This window comes from Leptodactylus fuscus, chromosome 7 (genome assembly GCF_031893055.1).
Source record: "Leptodactylus fuscus isolate aLepFus1 chromosome 7, aLepFus1.hap2, whole genome shotgun sequence".
Classification (NCBI taxonomy): domain Eukaryota; kingdom Metazoa; phylum Chordata; class Amphibia; order Anura; family Leptodactylidae; genus Leptodactylus; species Leptodactylus fuscus.
In genome coordinates this window covers 59850412-59869746 of record NC_134271.1, presented here as the reverse complement: position 1 = coordinate 59869746, position 19335 = coordinate 59850412, and the positions used below count along the sequence as shown (strand labels likewise).

General features: G+C 42.9%; 1 protein-coding gene across 1 annotated transcript in view; it reads left to right on the top strand.

Annotated features, from left to right (window-relative positions):
* The first annotated feature begins 10706 nt into the window (after positions 1–10706).
* The window catches only part of LOC142213594 (5-hydroxyisourate hydrolase-like), a 33703-nt gene continuing 25074 nt past the window's right edge, over positions 10707–19335 (top strand). The window contains exons 1-3 of the mRNA XM_075281974.1: positions 10707–10804; positions 11045–11159; positions 13265–13467. Coding sequence (XP_075138075.1) covers positions 10763–10804; positions 11045–11159; positions 13265–13467 — 360 coding nt within the window. The 5' untranslated portion in view covers positions 10707–10762. The remainder of the gene's footprint in view (positions 10805–11044; positions 11160–13264; positions 13468–19335) is intronic.

Below are 19335 nucleotides of genomic sequence, written 5' to 3'. Positions count from 1 at the left end.
GCTCCTGTGCTGTGCTGTCCTCCTCTCGCGTCCTTCGTTAATGACGTCGGACGTCACATGACCCAGGAAGCATGCCGGGTTCATGTGACGTCAGAGACGTCAGACAGCAGTAGGAAGGAGGCCTGGCAGGATCGCGGAGAGGTAAGTAACAGTTTTTTATGTTCCCTTACCTCTCCGGTCCGCCGATCATTATACTCGGGGGTCTGCAAAGACCCCCGAGTATAATGATAGCCCCTGTGGGGCCCGCGGTGTCACTTGCCGATCCCGGCCCAGCCAGGATCGGCAAGTGAATAGGGCCCGTAACTGCCTATTGAAAAAAAACCGCAGCGGTAGCGGCTGTCACCGGGCCCCCTAATGGCCCGGGCCCTGTGGCAGCTGCTACTGCTGCTACCACGGTAGTTACGCCACTGGCCCTATGCCTAGAGTGCCAGTACACCACAATCCTATACAAAGCCTAGAAGTCCTGCATAATACAACCCATAAGAACTCCATTTCTGGATCCATCCCTATGCTTCATGTAAAAGAATCTGGGAAAGCTGGGTGTTCACAGTGGCTCTGCCTCAGTGGAAAAGGACAATCCTGTATCTTATTTATTTGGATTTTATTGAAGGAACAAGACTCCAAACTTCAACGTCAGAATGAGGTTTTCTTCAGGTCAATAAGAATGGATAAACTACAGATACTGAATGATGACAATTGTGTCTAAATGTTTGTCGCTTATCAGTACAGAGAAGGGTAAGGGTCCCGGAGCCTGGCCAGGGTGTGGCTGCAACTGAGGAACCAATGTACATCACGTTTTACATGCTTGAGTTGTGTCTCACTTTACAGAACAGGATTTTTATAGGTGTGCATTTGGCCCAGGGGTGTGGGTGACACTTACTATACTTCACATGTGCTGTCCCCTTATTTCTAGTTTTTGTGCATCTATAGTACAGTGAAATTTACTCCACAACTGAATGAATTATGAATGCAAGTGTACAATAGTACAGCTAAGAGTGCAGTGTCCCAAAAAACACCCACGAATGAGCATGGTGCATCTGCAGGCTGCTACAGCATACACAGTTATAGTATAACATAGAGGTGGTGAGTTTTGATATGGCCCACACTCACCATCCTGGCCTGCAATAGAATTGATAGTCGTTGGGTCAATCACAGTGCCAAATGTCAGCTATCACTGTTGTAAAGATACAGGGCAATGAAGACAATATAAAATATTGTCATTGAAGGATGAGTCAACCCATAATAACCACTTCACACCTGAGGCATTTTATGATTTTTGTTTTTGGCTCTACCCCTTCCAAACACCATATCTTTAAAAAAAATATATTTTTCTGCTCACATAGCCATATGAGGATTTAATGTTTACAGGACAAACTATTCTTCATAATGGTAACATTTATTATACTGCACAATGTTCTGGGAAGCTGGAAACAAAATTCACAATGGGGTGGAATTGGAGAAAAAGTGCATTTATGTGACTTTGTTACAGGCTCCGTTTTTATGGCATTCACTCTGCAGCCAAAATAACAAATCACCTGTATTCTATATTTTGGTACGATTCCAGGGATACCAAATTCATATAGTTTTAGTTACATTTTAACTCCTTAAAGGGATTCTACCATTGAAATGAATTTTTTTGGCGATCACACGTCGGAATAGACTTTAGAAAGGCTATTCGTCTCTTACATTTAGATGTGGTCTCCACTACGCCGTTTCTTAGAAATACTGGTTTTTACTGGTATGCAAATCCGTTCTCTAACAAGCTGTTACTGCTAGCACAGGCTTCGGGCCCGTATGGTACTGCTAGCACAGGCTTCGGGCCTGTATGGTAATGTCCCAGACCACGTGACGTCTGGGACATTACCATACAGGCCCGAAGCCTACTAGGAGTAACATCGGATCCCGGAGAGGTGAGTAAAATCTGCTTATTATGTTCCCTCACCGCCCCTGGGTCTCCGATTATTATACTCGGGGGTCTGAAAAGACCTCCCCCCCCCCCCCCCCCCCGAGTATAATAATAGTTCATGGGTGGGCCGCTATGGGGAATAAGAGTTGGGTGGGCCAAATAGTTGGGTGGGCAACTGTGAGGCATAATAGAGGTTGCAGGGTTCAGTGTGGCCCCTGCAACCTCTATAATGCCCCACAGTCTATTGTGCCATTGTGGGGCATAATATAGACTGCAGAGTCAAGTCACAGCTGGAATAAGTGGTCATGGCGGTCCGCACCCCCCCTTGCTGCTGCCTGAGGCAGACAATCAAAAGATGAACACTCCCATCCCCCCGGTATTAAGTCCAGGGGGATGGGGGAATCTTTTGATCGTCTGTCCCAGGAAGCAGAGAGGCTAGGTTCACCACTGTGGGTTGGAGTAACTTGTGTTCAGTGTTAGTGGTTTCATTAGTCCAAATCTCGGCCCACTTCTGTGTAATAAGATAATGTGATACCCGGTTCTGTATAATATGCTGATATACCTGGTGCAGTGTAATGTGATGATGTGATAGCTGGTGTTGTGTAATGTTCTGAAACCCAAAATACCAGTTTTTTCACTCTTTTATCATCATCATTGGGAAGGGGGAGATTGTGGGGACTGTACTTGCTGACTCTATTAGACACTTTAACCTTCATTCTGTATACTTCTTTCTTTGAGAGCACCACCCTTATAACAGACCGTTTTTATATGCAAGTTTTGGGTACTTAACTCAGCGTTTTCACTGAATAAATTCTGAACAAATACTGGAATATAATGCTTTAAAATTGTTCTTTGCTGCCATCTAGTGGCCATGTGTATATATAGCATTATAAACAACCCAATATTTGCATTTATAGTGTACTAGCTGGTACCCGCGACTTCGTCTGCGGTGATTGTAGCAGTGGGTATATACAGGCATGGGTAAGGTTTTCGTACTGTGTATAAGGTATGGGATATGAAATGTAAGTTTGTATCTTGTTTTTTCCGTAATTCAGAGAATACGGGAGACTTTTGTGTTGCAGTTACTTTGTATTTGAGCTGCTATATATACGGTGTTGTGAGAAACTTTACATAGTGACTTTGGGACAGAAGTATTTGAAGTTAACCCTTTCCTGCCGATGGCATTTTTTGATTTTCGTTTTTGACTCCCCTCCTTGTAAACCCCATAACTTTTTTATCTCTCCGCTCCCAGAGCCATATGAGGTCTTAATTTTTCCTGGGACAAATTTTTCTTCATGATGCCGCCATTATTTATTCTATATAATGTACTGGGAAGCAGGGAAAAAATTCTGAATGGGGTGGATTTGAAGAAAAAATGCATTTCTGCGACTTTCTTACAGGCTTTGGTTTTACGGTGTTCACTGTGCAACCAAAATGACCTGTCCCCTGTATTCTGTGTTTCGTTACGATGCCGGGGATACTAAATTTATATGGTTTTATTTACATTTTGACCCCTTAAAAAAAGGCAAAACTGTGTTAAATTTTTTTTTTTTTTTTTTTTTTTAAAGTCGCCATATTCCGACAGCCGTAACTTTTTTATACGTGCGTGTAAGGGGATGTATAGGGCGTCTTTTTTTGCAGGACCTGGTGTACTTTGTAGTTCTACCATTTTCGGGAAATGTTATTGCTTTGATCACTTTTTATTCAAATTTTTATCAGAATCAAAACAGTGAAAAAATGGCGGTTGGCACTTTTGACCATTTTTCCCGCTACGGCGTTTACCGAACAGGAAAAATATTTGTATAGCTTTGTAGAGCGGGCGATTTCGGACGTGGGGATACCTAATATGTATGTGTTTCACAGTTTTTAACTACTTTTATATATGTTCTAGGGAAAGGGGGGTGATTTGAATTTTTAATCCTTTTTATTTGTTTTTATATTTTTTTTTCCTTTTTTTTAAATTTTTTTTTTTTGCATTTATTAGACCTCCTAGGGGTATTGACATGGGTGGGCGGTGTCGCGGATTGTCAGAGCGGAGGGGGTCGGCAAACATGGCTGCTCCGGAGCGTTAAAGAGAACCTCCTGGAGTATCGTTAAGGGGAGGAGCAAAGTGGTAAAGTATATGTATATGTGATTGTGTGGGGTTAGGGGCGAGGCTGTAGAGGGCAATATGAATTTTGGGGCTTGCTATGGTCCAAAGTGTGTGAGATTGCAGAGATAGTGGTGTGAGTTTGGGTTTTGTGGGGGTCCTGGCACAAATGTATGTGCGCTATTGTGACGAAAAGTAGCCTATTGCGCAATTGGGTGTATTAACTATGTTTGTGGAAAATTTCAGCCAAATCGGTCAAGCGGGTTTTGCGTGATTGAGGAACAAACATCCAAACATCCAAACACACAAACCCACAAACATCCAAACTCACAAACTTTCACATTTATAATATTAATAGGATTTCAAAAGATGTACCAAATGTCAAAGCACAAACACCCTTTGTGCCCTCCACATAATAAAAGGACTAAAATGAGACGATAGTTGAATTTGTTACAAACACCTCTCAAAGTGTCACAGGTAGTAATGTCCCAGACACTTCTCAAAAACGAAGTGTATAATATCTGGGAACCCAAGAGTTAAGCGCCAAGTCTTGGGACATGCAACCTATTCAACATAGAGGCAATGTGTCATTTAGGAAATGTGCTTCATCGTGCTGAAAAATGAAGCAATACCTTTGTTAAAGCAGTTTGTAGTATTGATGGCCTATCCTCAGGATAGGGCATCGATAAAAGATCTGTGGGGATCTTGGTTGTCACTTGGACCTAGACAGTGTGACTTTCAGTAACGTTTACTTACCGTGAGGCCCGCTGTTCATTCGCTGTACAAATTGTAGGTAGGGCACTAAGAACATCAATACTAGGCACTAGTATAAATAGGATCCTTGAGATGGGACAACTCCTTTAAGTGGTAAAAGTTTCATTTAAGGGGCGATGCGTGGTTGTACAGATATAGTGATTTCAAATCAGGTCTATCTTTTTGAAGCCCCCTGTATATTAGGTTACAGTGTTAAGGAGTTGTTCAACTCCTTTTAAGAAAAATGTATTTGCTGCAAATAGGGAGAGTAAAATAAAAATTAAAAAACAGCTAACTCGCCTCGCCTAGCTCCTCCTTTCCTAGTGGCTGCTCCTTGTCTTTTATTTACAGGTTCCAGTTGATGCTGGCGGTGGCGTTCTGTTTAAAGTCAGGTGACTGCTGCAGCCAATCACAGACCAAAGCCTGACCTTTGCATACATGACATCTAGTAGTGTTGTGGTAGTAGTGGTGTTACACATGCACTTACAATGGAGTAGCAATACCAAACTGAGCCTCCAGTATAACCTTCACTAGCAGTGCCATGTCCCGACCAGTCAGAGCACATGAGATATTAAAGGGATTCTATCATTGGCTCTAGAGATTTTTAACTAAGCATATATTTGCATAGCCTTTAGAAAGACTATTCCAGACATACCTTATGTTTGTTAATCCTCTCAGCCGTTTTGAAATTAGCCTGATTTTATTGATATGCTAATTAACCACCTTGGAGCATCGGAAGTTCAGCTGCTGCTGCTGATGATGATAACGCATCATCCTTCCTGCTCTCACCTCCCCCTTGTTTATATACAGCAGACAGTTCTCACTGAGCTTCTGGTGCTCTGTACTGGTTAATTAGCATATGAAGTTGCATAGCAAAATAAGAAAGACATCTTTGGAAAATGTAGAAGCTTCCCTTACAAGGTCATTAGTCTGATACCACCTTTCCTACTGACAGACTCCATTTTCAGCCCAGTTAGACACAGCAATTTAACAGGCAATTATCATGAAGCCCATGTTTCCGATAATCAGCGTGTCTAATAGTGCCGCTGATCATGCAATGAGTGTTTGCTTGTTCATCAAGTGATAAGTTACTTTTGGCAGGACAAAAAAATCATTGTTGTCTGGCAGCACAACACCATGTCTAATAAGGGCTCTGCTGTCGGCAGACAATGAAAGTATAGCAGGGGGAACAATAGCATTTGTTCCTCCTGCATTTTCTCTGTATTGACCTATGTAGTCCTGCCAGCATATAACAAATGCTATTATATATGACTTTAGTGATATATCTGTTGATAATATGCCTGTAACAAGTTAGTAAACTAGCGGATTAAGTGCAGATTTACAACAGATACCTCCACATTCCCTATAACAAATCTTGTTCCTTAAAATCTTAAAGTTACTATCGAGCTCATGGCTACTGAAAATCAGCTCAGGCTGGTTCACAAAAAAAGCTGGGTAGAAAGGGACATGAAGAAACCCCATTTCCACCATGTTCAAGTAGGGATGCTTTGGACGCCACCAAGGTTTCCACTGTGCTCAAGGTTTGAATCTCTATATCAGTGGATTGATAGAAAGCTCACAAATATAGAGTCCTATAAATACAACATATTTTACAGTTATTCCTATAAATACATTGTATTTTAGAGTTACATGTAGCTTTAAGGGAACTTTTGGACCCCTGTCTACTTGATCGCTTGGGACACTTATCCCCCTGTTCTGTGGATAGGAGATAAGTGTCCATAACGGAACAACCCCTTTTTTTATTTTTACAAAATTTTACAGAAAGTAAGTATATGAATAAGTGTAATAAGTAAGTATAAAAATATAGTAAAAATGGAACATAATGAAAACAATTACAGAGTAAAGAAACAAATCAGAACAAGTTGTCACACCCATGGTCAGAGACCGCGTGGCGTGAGGTTGAATGAGCTCAGATAGCTGACATACAAATGCAAAGTAATATTCATAAAGAGTTAGCAATTAACGGGTTCAATTTAGAAATTTGAGTAAGTTCTCTCGGGGGGTGGGAGGGGAGAAGCTAGGACGTAGCATGAGACCACCTGAAGAAAGAGAGGAGGGGAGGGAACAACCTCTTTAAGACCAGTCAAACACATTAGATTTTGGACGACCATCATGTGGCCCTCTGAATGAGGGATCATTTGTAAGAATGATACTATAATCAATCAACATTAAAGGGAGTCGATCATTTTAACCAGTCGACCTTTTAAACTAATGCCACGTTGGAATAGCTTTTAAGGGTGCGTTCACACGGAGTAACGTGCCGCGTGATGTGGCACGTATACAGCGTGTGAGACTTTGCGCGCCGTATACGCTCCCATTGATTTCAATGGGAGCCTGGATCGTATACATTATTTTGCGGCCGTGATTTTGCGTAGCATATCCTTGCATAGCCTTTAGAAAGGCTATTTCACACCTACCTTTTGTATATTAATTCCCTCAGTAATGTTTGAATAAGTCCATTTTTATCCATATACTAATTGGCTTCTCAGTGTACAGGAAGTTGTCAGCCAGCTCTACTCTCTATGCTGTGTGCTGTGTATGAGAGCAGGGAGGAGTCAGCAGCAGCCTGTGCTGTATATACAGAAGACAGTGCACGAAGAGACTTCTGGGGTACACGGAGAAGCTAATTACCGTATATACTCGAGTACAAGCCGAGTTTTTCAGCACAGTTTTTGTGCTGAAAAAGCCCCCCTCGGCTTATACTCGAGTCAAGGTGGGCGGCCACTGGGATTTCAACGTGGCCACATAAGCTCAGGCCCGCACCCGACGTGTGTCTGCGTTCCTGCCTGCTAGCAGAAGGACCGTAAGTACTTCTGCAGTTTGAAATGAATAGCATCACCAAGCTCCTACCACTACTGGTTTCCTGCAGCGGCAGGAGCGTGGCGATGCTGCAGGCCCCAGTCCCCGGCATCTGCTGTTCTATCACAGTGGATGCCGGGTCTGTAAGTATAATGGAGGTCACTCTGCTGCAGAGCGGTTGCCATAGCAATCGGGTCTCTGCTGTAAGGCCGGGTTCACACGGAGTATTGTGGCTCGTCATTTGGTACGTAGACGCTATTTTGCAGCCATGATTTTGCGGCAGCCGCAAAATAGCACCACGTGTACGGTACCGGCTCCCATTGAAAACAATGGGAGCGTATACGGCCCGCAAATCCTCCCGCGGCATCTACGTACCAAATGACGAGCCACAATACTCCGTGTGAAACCGGCCTAACTCTTACAGCGGAGATGCCGCAGCTAATGCCTGCTCAAAGTCCTCCTCCCTCCCCCCCAAAAAAAGTTTAAATTAGCCTTGGGGCCGATCTCCACCGGCCCTATACCTTTAGATTTGTAGGCCAGCTCCTGCGCGGTGAGATCACATGAGCTGACCTATCTGGTGACAGCTGGGAGCCTAATGAAGGCTCCCAGGCCTGTCATAGCAATATTACTATTGCGGCTGGTCATAATGTAATGTATAGAATCTCCCATAGACGGCCATACACTTCTATAGCCATCTATGGGACTTGCATTCAAATGATTGCAGGTTCAAGTTCCTTAGGGGGGCTAATAAAATAGTGAGAAAAAAAAAAAAGCTTTAAAAAAAATCTAATAAAAAATACAATAAATAAAAGTTCTTTCCCTAGAATACAAATAAAATAGAAAATTACTGTGAAACACATAGACATTAGGTATCCCTGTGTCTGAAAGTGCCTGGTCTACTGAATATAGGGTATCTGCAGTGCTCCTGTTCCGTCGGGAAGGGGTTAATAGGAACACTGCAGATACCCTATAATCAGCCAGGTTGAATTCCAAGTGGGGGGGAAAAAAACCCAGTCCTCCAGCTCAGGGAAGGGGCAGACAGATGACCAAAACACCCCCTCCCCTTCTCCAGCATCTACTGTACCCAAAAATTCAGGCCATTTTAATTTTTGAAATTTTCAAGTAGATGCTGCATCACTTTCGACTGCCCCTTAGCTCATTGTGTTCATTCCCGTCTTCTTCTTCTTCATATCTTCTGCAAGCATCAGATGCAGCACTGTAACAGACTACCGGAAAATTGCGGCCTGGGCAGAACCAACTGCGTGTGCTCCTCATTGCATTCTGCCGTTGTTGGCATCCTCTGCGGTCCCCTTCTGGTTGCGACTGAGGTCATGTGGCCCAGACGTCATTGCTGGGGCCTGTGATTGGGCCTCAGCGGTCATGTCATTATGCATGACCTCAGTCACAGGCAGGGAGAGCCCTAAAGAAGATACTGGGAGCGGTTGGAGTTCTAGGAGAGGTGAGTAAAATTATTTGTTATCTTTCCAGTACCCAGTTGCTTTCTCGGTGCTGTGGGGCCCATCTGCAGTGGGCCCCGTACCACTCTGGTCACACCCCAAGCAACTGCAATCATTACTCTGCCCGTTACCAGACCTCCACTACCTATTTAAAAAAGCAATGGTGGTTTGATAAGACCTATTAAAGGCACGGGAGCCCACCAAGGGGATTCACTGGTACTCTAGTGGGCCAGTCAGACCCTGACATTAAAAAATACCATCAAACCTCATTATTAGACCAATCCATAACATGGTGGAAGAATGATACCTCCAAAGTCTGGGCATTCTTACTCCAAACTTCAAAATAGACCTCCGCCCTCACAACTCCCTTCTCTAGACAGTATTATAGTTACATGTAAAGCCTGGGAAGCCTACCCCAAAGTAGTCAGACCCGAAAAAAAAAAACAAATAACACTAAGATTGCTATCATTGAAATATATCCTTACCACTTTCATACCACTTATTGATTTACAAATTGGGAAGAAAAAGGTGTAAAAAGTCTAGATCTTTATGACATAATCATGCTTCTTCCTTACTTTGAACTAAGAGACAAAATATCAATTTCCAAGACAAGATTTCTTCAAATTCTTGCAGATTTGACATTCCCTATCCTCCAAGCAAGCCTCACATTGTCTATTTCCCAAAATAGCATGCCAATTCTTTTCCAACTCACAATCAAATGAATCTCCACCTTTTACAAAGAACTGACCATTCCAGCTCAAGAAAACAAACCCAAACTTATCCTACAATGGGAAAAAGATTTTGAGAAATCATATCCCTACAATAGTTCAAAGCTCAAGGCTCTTAACTGGACCCATTGGCACCAATATCTCCACCACTGGGGCACATACCGGGAAAACCGACCGTGCGATGAATTCATTGTACTGTCAGCTTTCTAGTGGTATATAAAACTATATATTCACGAGAACATGAATACTATCAGAATACTAAGAATGTGCCTAGAGCATGATACAAGTCTCAATTTGTAGCTGCCGTACACATCACCACCTTCAGTATACAGCCAAGGGACAAAGTTACACAAAGTGACAAAACATTCCACTTTTTAGTATCGTGTCCACACTGAAAACTACAGTTGTGTCCAGTCTAGACAATACTCTTGAGTTTATCACATCTGCAGGGCCAATAACATTGTTGCCTCAATAAGTGTTTGTTACAATGTATCAGTGCAGTTAACACATTCACAGAGTGTTGTCCTAACTGGCTACAACTGTAACAAACTTTTAGCTGTTCAAAGTATAAGGCCCGATTCACATCAGCGTTACGGTTTCTGTTTGGGGAGTCCTCTTGGGGACCCTCTGAATGGAAATCTACATGCATTAAAAAGCGGTTACCCATAGACTATAATGATGTCCATGTGGTATTCCGCTCGGTTAGTTAGTAAATATGGAAATACTCCTCAGAAAAAAAGGGGCAAAAAAAAAAGATGGAAATAATAAATTCCCGCAGAATATATTAGAAGGCTGCGTGAATTGGGATCTAAGACGATGAAATCATCTTTATTGGCATATAGACTGCAGGCTCAGCTTTTCTGCACATCTGTGAATGCTTAAACATTGGAGGGGACGGCGGCTACACCCTGAGTGATGAAGAGGAGGAGGAGGAGGAGGGATGGACTTCACTTCATTTCACTCCTACCCAAAAGCCAGAGTCAGCAGCAGCTCAGAAAGCTCTGGAACAATGAGGGTCATTTACCTGGCATTTTTTATACTCCTGGTACAGGTAAAAGATAAATGTGGGTAGAATGGGGGTATATGGGGCACTCCATGTGTACATACATAGCATGTCTGGCGGTAGTTGGGTTGTCTTAAGGATAATATTATTACATAGCCAGGCTGTCTTCCAGGATGCTTGTAAATCCATCCCAACTGTAAAAGTTTATGTCGCCATATACTAGTTCTGTACTGTACCATACTATAGTTTTACTTTCTTCTAGTATGAAGTTGAGTTTTGATCTTGTAGGTGTCTCTTGTGGTCTCAGCGGACCAGGAGCAATGTGAGCCAGGCTTCAGCGAAGAACGTTATGTTTTCACTGTGACACGTAAACTCCTGGAGAGAGGCCGAGCCCTTGGCAAAGGTAAAGAAGTCCTGCAGATCTGTTACAGTGTGAACACACTCCTATCTTGTGTTATAAAGGGATGCTATGATAGGACAGCTCTTCCTCACAGTGTAGGACATTATGCCATCAGCTGGTCAGAGGCATCTACTGTCTGTCCTCATGATCTGCTGTTGGTTGCGTGAAATGTTTGCTGTAACATAGTGACTCTGTTTTAGCAAATGGTAAAGTGTCTTTCATTTAGACAAGGCTATTCAGGCACCATAAAAGTTATATTAAACTACTCCCCAGCTCGGAAACTGACACTGATAAAAAAAAAAATGGCCTGGGCGCCTGCGCAGTAGCCGTAGTAGAAGCCGCATGCTACTGCGCAAGCGCCCAGGCCATTTGTTTATATCAGTGTCAGTTCGCGAGCGCCGGAGGAGGACGAGACCGGAGGACACCGGAGGAAGAAGAGGCGGGGATGAAGAAGACACACCCTGAATGCCCGCCCACCGTGCACGATGCGTAAGTAGATGACATTCTTTTTTAGGGTTTTATTTTAAAACTGGGGGGTAGTTTAATATAACATTTACAGTGCCTGAATAGCCTTTTTAAAGGCTATGCACTCATATGTGGGGCTCTAGCAGCATGATTTTGCTGATAGAGCCCCTTTAAGCTTGTTCTATAGCACAGTCATAGCCTTATGCACAGCACTGTAAACGATAAGGGTCTCCTTTCTATTCTGTTGATTGGTGAGGTTCTAGGGGGTTGCACCCCCATATTAAAGTCCCTGAACATTGCTGCAAATGCAATCTGTTGTTCCCTGTTATCATTCATTTCAGTCATGTACCTATAGGGTAAGTTGTGGGAAGCCCACCCACTCCTTTGTCACCTGTATCCAGTGCCAATAACTTTTAGGATCATGACTGATATTATAAGCTCTCTTAAAAGCTGCATGTTTTTAATGTTTCTTTAAAGGGATTTTCTTATAAAATGGCAGCATATCTTTAGAATATGCTATTGCAGAGGATCCGAGCTCTTGGTGCTGCAGCCCCTTCTTTCTCAGGGTCCAAGTATTTCCTGTACAACAGTGCACTAGCCAACTAGATTTCTGGAAACTGCAACCAGCTATATTCATATATAATCTTACATTGGACCCCCACCAATCATATTGTAACATCTAATATAGCAAGAGATATGCCATCACTTCATAAGATGGAAAAATCCTTGTAAGTACTTTACATCTGGATAGCACAGTAATAAATTCCATAGACTCTACAAAAGGAATTCAGTCTCAAATTTCAGTTTTCCCTGGACAGAAAACATTTCAGGTTGTTGGGACTTGACAGTCTGACCCCTGGAGCTAGTTCACTTCTACATTACAGGCTTTGTGGGTAGTACATAGGATTCCAGTATAACTTACGCCTGAGAACTAGCATGAGTTATAATAAATGTCTGCCCAAGGCATCCCCAGCCTAACCACTCTCTGCCTTGCTCTGCCCACTTCCGTAGAAAGTGTCAAATGAGTCACAGAACAGGAGATGTCTTGCATCTTTCTCACATCTATGCCAGAAAACAGACACGTTAAAGAATTTTCCCACCACCACCATATTTTCATCTATGTATAGTGTGGGGGAGGTAGCTCAGTACCAGCAAAGGTGTGGATCCAAACAGTCAAAGGCAGGGACATGAAATATGCAAACAGGTTTATGTAGAAAAAAACCGTGGAAAAATAAATAAACCTTCACTTCAGGCACAAACTAAAATATAGCCTTAACTTCAGGCAAAAACAAAACAAAATCCTGCTTGTCTGAGTGACTAACTAAACAGAAATTATAACCTAACTATACGCGTGGTTTACATTCAGCCACACGAACAAAACAAGCACAATATTGTCTCACCGGACTCAGGGTTACAGGACAGAACCATACACCTCCTTTCACTCCCTGGATCTGCACTGGAATGCAGGAGCTGCAGCCTTTTATGGCCCAGTAATGAGCCAAGGACACCCACCTGGGTCTGAGGCCTACTCAAGACCCGACCTGGGCCACACTTAAGTTAATAACCTGCAGGAGATATAGCATGATTCCAGCACCCTGCCTGTCACCTTCTGACAATAGATATATATATTTTTTTCTTTTTAGTAAGTTTTACATCCTGTGCTGCTAATAACCGGGCGCTGTATCAGGCTGATGACACCCGCTTCCGGATATACCCTGATGGTAAAGTGATGGTAAAGAGGCAACTCGCCCTCCATGATGGATCTGTCAGTTTTGTGTTGAATGCTTGGGATGCCAAAGGATTGCGCCACTCTGTGCCCATTTTTGTGTGGAATGAAAAAGAACAGGTAATGTTATAAAGTACTTGAAGATGGATAAGAATTCACAAGTCCATTAGCTGTAGAAAATATTAGGACTATATAAATCTGCCACTGGAATGACTGCAAAGTTGTCAATGAGGGATTGAGCTTTAGGCTAAGGCCCCACATTGCAGAAACACAGCTTTTTTTGTTGCAGATTTTGCTGCGTTTTTTTGAGCCAAAGCCAGGATTGGATTGAGCAGAAGTTAGAAGTATATGAGCTTTCTATATATTTCTTATTCCATTTGTAGCCATTCTTGGTTTTGGCTCAAAAAAATGCAACAAAATCTGCAACAAAAAAGCAGCGTTTCCGCAACGTGGGGTCTTAGCATAAGTCGTCAATAAGTGTGAAGGAAGATTTCTCCAAAGTAACAGTTACACAATATATGTTTAACTATTGTCAACTATACCAACCTGTCATTATATGGGGTGAAGGGATGTTTGAATCCGTTGTTTCTCCTTACATAGTCATAGAGAGAAACTATTGAGGTCAATGGTAATAGTATATATTTACAGTATATGCTGTGAGATCTTCCTGGCGGCAAATTATATTTGTGAAGAAAAGCAGAAATTTTAAATTATAGTTGAATGTGAAAACAAAAGTGCAATTTACTGCTTTTTCTTTTTCCCCATTTAAACCTCTAGGCAGCGGATCCCTCTGTTGGAAGGTCCTAAGTGTCCACCTGTTCTTGTTTGCTTTGTGTGTAACCCCGATTTCCATTTTATATGAATAAAAAACTGTTTTGATACAGCCGTGTCATTATCACTATCAGGATCTGTTCAGTCTGAACCAGACATTGGGAACGTGAACTGACTTGTTTTGTACAGAGACTTATTTTAATGCTCCTAAGCCCCATTGCAAAGTATGTAACATGTACCCCTCCCCCCCCCCTTCCTTTCACCATGTGTGATCTATAATATGGCTGGAGAGAGAGGCCATTGGGCCCCTCTGAGGCTCCAGGGCCTGGTAGTGCCCACGACACCCCTGACAGTATGTACCAGTCCCCTAACACACCTCTTCTATCAAGTCTAGAGCTAGATGCAAGGTTTGTGTGGTGTGTTCAGATATCTGGGGAGCGCACCTGACCTAATAGCATGACTGTAACAACCTGCTATTCACTACTTGTCCCAGATGATGGATCCATTTAGGATGAGGGCCCCATGTTACAGAAATGCAGTTTTTATTGTTTTGTCTTTTTTTGTTGCAGATTTTGCTTTTGCTCTGGCTAAAAAAGCCCAGAGTGGATTGAGTAGAAGGAAAAAGAATAAGTACTTCCTCCATATCTTTTATTCCTTTGGAAACAATCTTGGCTTTGGCTCAAAAAAACTACACCAAACAAAGCTGTTTCTGCAATGTGGAGCCTCAGCCTTAATGGGGTTGTCCGGGATAAATAATAAATGAATCCCTAAACTAAACCCCATCCCTCCCGGCCTAACCTGTAATTGACCTATATACCGGGCGCAGTCATGTGACCACCGCAGGCACATTTGCTCATGATCCGTTGATGTTCCACTTCCGCATGTGCAGAAACAAAGCATTGCTAATATACTCGCCATACCCATCATACTTACCTCTCTTCTGCCATGAAGCGTCACTTCCTCCGCTTCTGCTGGCTCCTGCGCAATAGAGCTTTATTGTACAACCGCCGTTGTGGGAACATATCCTTGACTGATAGAGTTAACAGGTTCCTAGTTCAAGGCAAGAGCTAGGCAGCGGATTACTCACAGGAGCCCTGGACAGAAAGTGGCAATAGCTAGGCAGCAAAGAAGTGTCAGGTAATAATTACATGTAACTGTATATTGGACTAGAGAATGAATTTTACTGGTTGACCATAAGCACCATAGTCCAACACTGGGGTTGGCCTCAGAAACATTAGTTCTGCAGGACTCTAGAATTTTAGGAATTGCTAACCATGTGGATCATGTATGTGAAGATTGATCAGAACCGTCTCTCTCTACTTGATGGACACTTAATTTCTTAACAGAAGATTTGCCCAAATTTTAAGTCTCATGCAGGCAGTCTGTACTGTATAAACCGTGAATACGGTTAAAGGGATTATACCATTAAAATGCTGCGGCCACAAGAAAATGGCTGCTTATGCTTACTGTGTGCGCAGTCTGCTCTACCCGAGGCCTAGAAAATTGACCCCCAGCACCGGAAGAAGAAGCGTGAAGAGGCCATGAATCCTGAAGAAGATGGAGGCGGCGCTGGAGAGTTTTCTCGCAGCATTGGGGATGCCCCAGTGCTGTTTGAGCGCTGGGGCCGCCTCTAGTGCTGCGAGATAACTCATTTGCATACCAAAGAAAACCATTAGCCATCAGATCTTACCGAAAGGAATCACCCTTGGTTTCACTGTGCAGCCAAGATGACATGTCTCCTGTATTCTATGTTTCGGTACGATTCCAGGGATACCAAATTTATATGTTTTTATTTACATTTTAACCCCTTAAACAAAATCCAAAACTGTGTTAAAAAATGTTTTTTCTAAAAGTCGCCATATTCTGACAGTCGTAACTTTTTTATACGTCTGTGTACGGGGATGTCTAAGGCATCTATTTTTGCGGGGCCGGGTGTCCTTTTTAGTTCTACCATTTTCAGGAAATGTTATTGCTTTGATCACTTTTAATTCAAATTTTTATCAGAATCAAAACAGTGAAAAAATGGCGGTTTGGCACTTTTGACTATTTTTCCGCTACGGCGTTTACCGTACAGGAAAATATTTTTATCAATTTGTAGAGCGGGCGATTTTGGACACAGGGATACCTAACATGTATGTGTTTCACAGTATTTAACTACTTTTATATGTGTTCTAGGGAAAGGGGGGTGATTTGAATTTTTAATACTTTTTTTTAAAATATATATATATATATATATATATATATTTTTTTTACATTTATTAGACCCCCTAGGGGTCTTGAACCCCAGGGGGTCTGATCACAAATGCAATGCATTACAATGCTAATGCATTGCAAAAAAATCATCATTTCTTTTGCAGGCTGCATAGACCAGCCTTCAAAAGCAAATCACTGCAGACAAACCGGGAGCCTTTACAAAGCTCCCGGCTGTCATGCTAACGTGACGTTGGCCCTGGAGCTTGCTCCAGGCGCCGGCGATCACTGGCGAAATGGTGGCGCCCATACGCCACCGGGAAAATGGCTCCTCCGGCGCCTTTGATTGTGGTGCTGGAGGAGTTAATGTTTCCAATCGGTCCGGGGACCGATCGGAGACATAAGCGCCGGTTGTCTACTGCGTAAAGCAGTAGACACCTGGCGGATATGGCGGCCGCCCGGCTCCCGGGCAGCCGCCATAGTTACACACCCGGCATGTGGATATAGTACAGCGGATGTCGGGAAGGGGTTAAGGCTGAGGCTCCACATTGCTGAATCACAGCTTTTTTTGTTGCAGATTTTGCTGGGGGGTTTTTGAGATGAGGCCAAGAATGGCTACAAAGGAATGGGAAACTGAAGCAAATGTTTGAAATATTGTGTTCTGTGGTTATATCCAGCCATAGAATATCTAGTTCTTGTCTAAGTGAAGACTATGGGGATGGTCATTGCAACTGAATCCTTCAGCAGACACCTCATTAAATAAAAACACAACATCCAGAATGTGGTTTAAGCTGGGATTGGCCACAGCGACTTTTATTGATTTAACATAACTAATGAGAAAACTTCAAACAAAAAAACCCAAAACATCATGCCCCGCCTCTTCCTGCATGTCTTCACCCATATGTTGCCGCTACCGGACAGCGGAAATGTGGGCAAATCTTCCTTACACCGGGGCATGAACCTTAAGCCACGCTGTGACAACTGAAACAAAAGAAAAGAAAGCGAAAGCCAGGAGAAAACACAAAAACCAAACACCGCACGGGTAGGGTGGGAGCGAGTTCCTCTCACCACGAAATGGTAGAAGGTGCTAGGCTCCGCCCACATACCTGTGTTATATGGCTATAGCTCTGCCTTAGACTCCGCCTACACCACGCCAACATCACCGCCTAAAAGGGCGCCAAAACAGGCCGAGACAGGCAAGGTGAAGGTGAGGTCAACTTTAAATAAAAACTATATCTTGTGCTGCTGCATTAACCCCTTGAATACCACAAACCCCCATAGTCTCAGCCCTTCTCGCTAGACTCTTCAAGGGCTACCAAACCATCAAGACACATAGAATGTAGTTTTTTCTTTAACTTGTAGCTGCTTTATATTAATATTGGTGCACTAAGAGAATGAGTTCCCGTAGGAAGAAGAAAAGCTGCAGGTGACCAAAGAGCCAGCAGGACTATCCCCTGGGGAACCTACCAGTCAATACAATGTGGATATACAGGTTCTGGTGTGGGGGCAAGGCTGGTTTTAGACAAAGTGTGGCCCTGGGCAAATGAAACAGCAGGGCCCCAAATGCTGATATACAAACACTACCATCGTCTTCCAGTGGCAACTCCTATAATAATGCCTCCTTTCTGACCACAAAACAGGCAACTGGAGCTGGTCGTCGGTTACATAGCACTTTTTGATCACGTATGGTGTTCACCATGTTGCATACAAAATGTGTTACATACTGTATATCAGTGAAGTCCTGAGTTTGAATCCGACCAAGGTCAACATCTGCAAGGAGTTTGTATGTTCTGCTGGTGTATGCCATGATTTCATCTGAGTACTCCAGGTCCTCCCCCACTGACAGGGAACTTACATTGTTAACTCTGTGTGACTGTGACTGACAATGTCTGAAAAGCGCTGTGGAATATGTTGGTGCTATATGAGTAGGAGAAATAAATAATAATAGCACAGGTGAATGCGGGAATATTAAACATGTAATTAGATTTATTTCTTTACATTATATAGATGGTGTACATGTTTGTAACTGGATTTTGTTGGTTACTTGAAACGTTTTTATTTTTTAACATGTTAAAACATTTATTTTATTTTTTTTACCTCATAAGATCATGGGGTCTGATCCCTGATCGAATACACTGCAGTACTAATGTAATATGGTGTATTCTGCCTGACAGCCAGCCAATCAGGATGGAGAAGTAAATTTGGCAAACCAGGGAGCCTAGCTCAGGTCTGGGATGCCATAGCTGCATATCCGCTCCACCAATCACAGTATCACAATGGTTAATAATTTCTTAGAAGCTGCAGTTGCCCGTGATGCCTCCATCTAAGTGGGTTAGACAGTTGCGTCCACAGCGGAGACCTGCTGCTTACGGTGCTAGCTCAGCCCCTGACCTGACGCCATGTCGGTGCACTACATGTACCGCACTGAGTGTTAAGGAGATTCGCTCTGCACCATGCAAGTATTTCTGGATAATATAGTCATACATCAGTATTAATGGCTACATATACAGAATATGCCATAAATGCTTCTCTCCTCTGGGATCCACATCTACATAGAGATCAGGACTGCAAGCTACTGTGAGTGGGCCGAACATGCGCAGTTTAGTCCATTTACTTGTAAGGAGTTCCAAGAAACAACTAAGGCTGCCTGCTAAGCAAGCATAGCCCTCATTCATTCCCTTAAAACCACGTTCCTCTGTGAGAGGATCAGAAGATGGTTCTGCCAGAATGATGGGTACAGACTGAACACTTTCCAGAGAACCTGAACATTTTGGGAAATATGTAATGAACCTGAAATGACGGTTTGCTCATTTCTAGTTAAGACTGAAAAAATAACATTAACCCCTTAGAGACACAGCCCAAAAGTGACTTAAAGGGGTTGTCCCGTCACAAGGATCCTATCTATAATGCTTATTAATGTGAATGTAAGACTTTTCCTAAATACACTGCTTCAGCAAAACTGCTTTGTTTGGCCACTATCTCACTTTATTCATTTTTTTGTGGCCACAGCCCTGACCTAGCTGCTCC